Here is a 4,953-nt window from a genome sequence, read left to right on the forward strand (position 1 = left end):
TTGTTTTTGTTTTTTTGGGGGGGGGGGGGGGGGGAGATATTAGATTTATTGGAGACTCATTGGACAAGAAGCTCAAGAATCATTTTGTAAAAAAGAAGAATGAAAATGGTTTAAAAGATTTTGTGCCTTTCAGATAATACAAAGTATATAAAAATAACGACACGAGATTTTCTAAATTTTTACTTTCGTTTTTCCATATTTAAAATAATAGTTTTTGTTTTTCACTTTTACTTCCATTTAAATAGGAGCTTTGTTATTTAAGATAGCTAATAATTAGGATATAGTTGGATAGTTTATGACTTTTTCTACTTTTACTTCCGTGTAAATACTAATTTGTTATTTAAGATACCTAATAATTAGGATAGTTGGGTAGTTTCTTATTTTATAGCTATATAGAGGAATAAACATACAAACATTCACAACAATTTTTCTTCTTATCTTTCATATTCTTACTAAAAAATTACCTTTATATTTGCAGAATGATACATTATAATTTCAATCACATCGTCATTTTCTTCGTTCTCATCTCAATTTTGGTCCCTCAAGTTTCTTCAGTAGTAGAAGATTGTGGACCAGAACAAGATAACTCATGTGTCGATAAATCCAAAGCGTTACCCTTAAAAATCATAGCCATAATTTCCATCCTTATAACAAGTATAATTGGCGTATGGCTTCCATTAGTTACACGTTCTATCCCGGCCCTAAGCCCGGATAGAAGCCTTTTCGTAATTGTCAAGGCATTTGCTTCCGGAATTATATTAGGTACGGGATTTATGCACGTGCTACCGGACTCATTCGACATGTTGTCATCGAGTTGCCTTAAGGAGAACCCGTGGCACAAATTCCCCTTCACTGGATTTGTGGCTATGTTGTCCGCTATAGTAACAATGGCTATTGACTCTATATCTACTAGTTTGTATAGCAAAAAACATAGAGGTGGTGTGGTTAATCCAGAAATTGGTCAGCGTGTTGATCTGGAAATGGGTGCAAAACTACTAAGATACAGAGTGATTGCTATGGTGAGTTTTATTTATATTCTATTAATTAATTTGGTCATTCATTTTTGGGGATCATGAATCGAACCCTCATCAATAAGATGAAAGTTCAGATTGTCAACCAACCGAGCTACTTAGATTTCCCAAGCAATATTCATTTGTAGCAATTATATTTTTGCAGGTGTTAGAGCTGGGAATCATAGTTCACTCAATAGTAATAGGAATTTCACTTGGAGCTTCAAACAATACATGTACAATTAAAGGATTAGTTGCTGCACTATGCTTTCATCAAATGTTTGAAGGAATGGGACTTGGTGGTTGCATTCTCCAAGTAAGTTTCATTTTACAAACAAATTTCGTGTATGTATATAATACATAGTTTACATTCACTAATTTTATTCTATTTTTTTTTTTAAATTCAGGCTGAGTACAAGTTGTTGGAGAAAGCAATGATGGCATTTTTCTTTTCAGTAACAACCCCATTTGGCATAGCAATTGGAATTGCACTATCAAATACTTATCGAGAAAATAGCCCTCGAGCTTTAATAATTGTGGGCTTGTTGAATGCATCATCTGCTGGCCTTTTGATTTATATGGCTTTGGTTGATCTTCTTGCTGCTGATTTTATGGGTGATAAATTACAAGGCAGTGTCAAACTACAAATCAAATCATACATGGCTGTTCTTTTAGGTGCTGGTGGAATGTCTCTCATGGCCAAATGGGCCTAGTTTTGTTTACACAAATTTTGTGAAATCCCTCCTTCCTTGAATTGCAAAATTGCATACTACTAAAAACCGCCTAAAAAGTGAAGGATTGCGTCGTTTTTAAACAACGTCGCTCGACTCGGTCGCTCTTCCATCGTCGCTTTTCGATTTGCAATGGACTGAATCGCGGCTTTTCAATTTGCAGTGAACTGAATCGCTCTGAAACGTCGGATGAAGTCCTTTTTAAAAAAAAGAAAAAAGAAAGAAAGTATGTGGTGTGAATATGTATTGAGATGGATTGTTAGGTTACATGTTGATCAAGATGGTATTAGGGACTAACGCGGGTACATAAACGAGGACAGATTACATGATTTTTTACTAGTCAATTTTGAGCTATCGAGTGACGATTGCTCCATCTCGGACGCAGGGGCCTACCACTAAAGTGCTGGTCACGACCCCTTGTAGGATTGTGCAAAATGAAAAGTGCCCAAGCTTATTTTGAAAAAATATAAAATACATAGTTATGGTTATACGTAGTGAAATTAGAGATGTTGTACCTGGTATATAATAAAATGTATTTTTTATTTAACATGTACATAAACAAGGCCATTATAAATTAAATAAAATGCTTTACATTATCTTTCAATTGATCTATAAATTTAATTTTATATGCTTATACATGTGTTGTTAAATTTATTTATACTAAGCATACAAAGACTGAAGATGATGGAGATAAATTGTCAATATCGAAGACAAATAAGTTTTATGTGTGTAATATAATATCTACAAGGTAAAATTAATATTATAAATTAATTATATGAAAGGTTGATGAGATGATTTACTATCATGAAAGTGTGGATAATTCACCTAGTAAGAAGAAAAAATAGTAAAGCCGGATCTTTTTTTTCCCTCTACTTAATATATTTGCAGAAGAATTTAATTCGCTGGAAAGGTTCACTCGCTAGAAAGACTAATACTCCCTCCGTAAGGAAATCATGACAACTAAAATCGGATGGAGGGAGTATGAGTTATGCCGATTCCAGCACCAACAAACGTCTAACTTTGACTATGACAAGCTCTAAATAGACGCATTGTAATTAAGACCAAAAAAGTAAAGACGCATTTTACAGAACAGAATATGTTGCAAACTCACAATAAGTTCTGAAAATGATACCAAATTACAATTTCAAACTTAGATGAAAGGAAGGACGGACAAAAAAAAACGCCTGAATCTTTTAGAAGTCTGGAAGGCGGCGCCTAAACTAGTCGGACTTGCTTGAATCGATAGGCTTACCGGGCTTCTCTGTCTATTCAATTGATTTTTGTTGCAGACTCTTCCCCACGCCTATTTCTTCCCGGGTGTGTTTACACACTTATTGCTCAAAACAAAATATGAAGATAAATTTAGGCCCAAATGGCCATGACTGACATTCCACCAGCACCAAGAAGAACAGCCATGTATGACTTGATTTGTAGCTTGACACTGCCTTGTAATTTGTCACCCATAAAATCAGCAGCAAGAAGATCAACCAAAGCCATATAAATCAAAAGGCCAGCAGATGATGCATTCAGCAATCCAACAGTTATTAACGCCCGTGGACTATTTTCCTCATAAGTAGTTGACAATGCTATCCCAAGTGCTATACCAAATGGAGTTGTTACTGCGAAGAAAAACGCCATTATTGCCCTCTTCATAAACTTGTACTCAGCCTGTATTAGAACAATAGTTGAATTAGTGAATGTAGTAATAAGAAAATATATTTATGAATAGTCTAGTAATAAAATATATACTTGCCTGGAGGATGCAACCACCAAGGCCCATTCCTTCAAACATTTGATGAAAGCAAAGTGCAGCTACGAGTCCTTTAATTGTACATGTATTGTTTGAAGCTCCAAGTGAAATCCCTATCACTATTGAGTGAACAATAATTCCAAGCTCCAACACCTGCAAAAACGTTTTTGTATAGTTCAAAGTTAATATAGAAAAGTTGTACATAATTCTTTTTGAACAGACTAAAAAAATAACAGAGAAAGAAACTCACCATGGCAATTACTCTGTATCTTAGTAGTTTTTTGCCATCAAGTCCATCTTTAGTGGAAAGGGATCCATGATGATGATGGGAATGAACATGATTTCCAGCCACAGCCATTTCTTGATCACCTTCTGGATTAGTTACACCACCATTATGTTTTTTGCTGTACAAACTAGTAGCTATAGAGTCAATAGCCATCGTTACTAAAGCGGACAACATAGCCACAAATCCAGTGAAGGGGAACTTGTGCCACGGGTGCTCCTTAAGGCAACTCGATGACAACATGTCAAATGAGTCCGGTAGCACGTGCATAAACCCCGTAGCAAGGATAATTCCGGAAGCAAATGCCTTGACAATGACAAAAAGGCTTCGTTCCGGGCTCAGGGCCGGGATAGAACGCGTGACTAGTGGAAGACATACTCCGATCATACTAGTTATAAGGATGGAGACTATGGCTATGATTTTTAAGGGTAACGCTTTGGATTTGTTGACACATGAATTGTCTTCTTCTGCTCCACAATCTTCTACTACTGATAAAACTCGAGGGGCCAAAATTGAGATGAGAATGAAGAAAATGGCCATGTGCTTGAAACAATAATTTGTCATTGTGCTAGCTATAATGGATATTGAGTGAATATGTTTGTTTGTGCCTTGTGGTTATGAATTATGATAGCTTGCGAGCTACTATTTATATATACTTAGACTTTTGCTAATCCGTGTGCTAGCTAGGATTTCAAATATATTAAATTCCGTATCCAAGCGTAACTTAGGGTAAGCTACCCAATTTTGAATATTATATATTATATACTTTGTTTTTTATTTTTTTTTATATTATAAAAGAGAGTTTAGGGCCAAGTATAATAAATAATATTCAAGATTGGGACTTTTCCCAATCTTGAATATTATATATTATATACTTGTAAATTCTATTCTATTTTCTATTCTACTATATTACAAAAGAGAGTTTAGGGCCAAATATAATACTCCCTCCGTTTCACAAAGAATGATCTCCTTTCTTTTTTAGTCAGTTTCAAAAAAATGACCTCTTTCCTTTTTTGGTAACATTTTACTTTTTGCTTTCCACGTGGCATGTTTAAGACCACAAGATTAAGGACAATTTTGTACATTTGACATAACTTTAATTTAGGACCACAAGATTCAAAAGTCTTCTTTAATTTCTTAAACTTTGTGTCAAGTCAAACCAGATCAATCTTTTTGAAA

At 34.8% G+C, this 4,953-nt stretch overlaps 2 protein-coding genes across 3 annotated transcripts; one reads left to right on the forward strand and one right to left on the reverse strand.

The window, feature by feature from the left end:
* Positions 1–479: 479 nt before the first annotated feature.
* LOC102581031 (fe(2+) transport protein 1-like) lies at positions 480–1,723 on the forward strand. 2 transcript variants are annotated; one of them, XM_006362549.1, is made up of 3 exons: positions 480–1,019; positions 1,177–1,326; positions 1,418–1,723. In XM_006362549.1, exons 1-3 carry the CDS (start codon positions 480–482, stop codon positions 1,721–1,723), a joined length of 996 nt encoding a protein of 331 aa, XP_006362611.1. The 2 variants fall into 2 exon arrangements, with proteins under 2 accessions (XP_006362611.1, XP_006362612.1); XM_006362550.1 differs by having other exon boundaries at positions 1,232–1,246; positions 1,430–1,723.
* Positions 1,724–3,062: 1,339 nt separating this feature from the next.
* LOC102581599 (fe(2+) transport protein 1-like) lies at positions 3,063–4,511 on the reverse strand. Its single transcript, XM_006362551.2, has 3 exons — positions 3,742–4,511; positions 3,495–3,644; positions 3,063–3,409 (listed from the first exon to the last, which is right to left on the reverse strand). Exons 1-3 carry the CDS (start codon positions 4,336–4,338, stop codon positions 3,104–3,106), a joined length of 1,053 nt encoding a protein of 350 aa, XP_006362613.1. The 5' UTR covers positions 4,339–4,511; the 3' UTR covers positions 3,063–3,103.
* Positions 4,512–4,953: the final 442 nt, after the last annotated feature.

The sequence above is a fragment of the Solanum tuberosum genome, unplaced genomic scaffold (assembly GCF_000226075.1).
Source record: "Solanum tuberosum cultivar DM 1-3 516 R44 unplaced genomic scaffold, SolTub_3.0 scf00406, whole genome shotgun sequence".
NCBI lineage: Eukaryota > Viridiplantae > Streptophyta > Magnoliopsida > Solanales > Solanaceae > Solanum > Solanum tuberosum.

What these genes read in the sequence shown, in the direction of transcription:
- LOC102581599 (XM_006362551.2), bottom strand. Translation starts at nt 4,338, where the DNA reads ATGACAAATTATTGTTTCAAGCACATGGCCATTTTCTTCATTCTCATC. An exon ending in GATACAGAGTAATTGCCATG is followed by an intron (nt 3,645 to 3,741) that starts GTGAGTTTCTTT and finishes ACGTTTTTGCAG; the next exon opens with GTGTTGGAGCTTGGAATTAT. An exon ending in TTGGTGGTTGCATCCTCCAG is followed by an intron (nt 3,410 to 3,494) that starts GCAAGTATATAT and finishes GTTCTAATACAG; the next exon opens with GCTGAGTACAAGTTTATGAA.
- LOC102581031 (XM_006362549.1), top strand. Translation starts at nt 480, where the DNA reads ATGATACATTATAATTTCAATCACATCGTCATTTTCTTCGTTCTCATC. An exon ending in GATACAGAGTGATTGCTATG is followed by an intron (nt 1,020 to 1,176) that starts GTGAGTTTTATT and finishes ATATTTTTGCAG; the next exon opens with GTGTTAGAGCTGGGAATCAT. An exon ending in TTGGTGGTTGCATTCTCCAA is followed by an intron (nt 1,327 to 1,417) that starts GTAAGTTTCATT and finishes TTTTAAATTCAG; the next exon opens with GCTGAGTACAAGTTGTTGGA.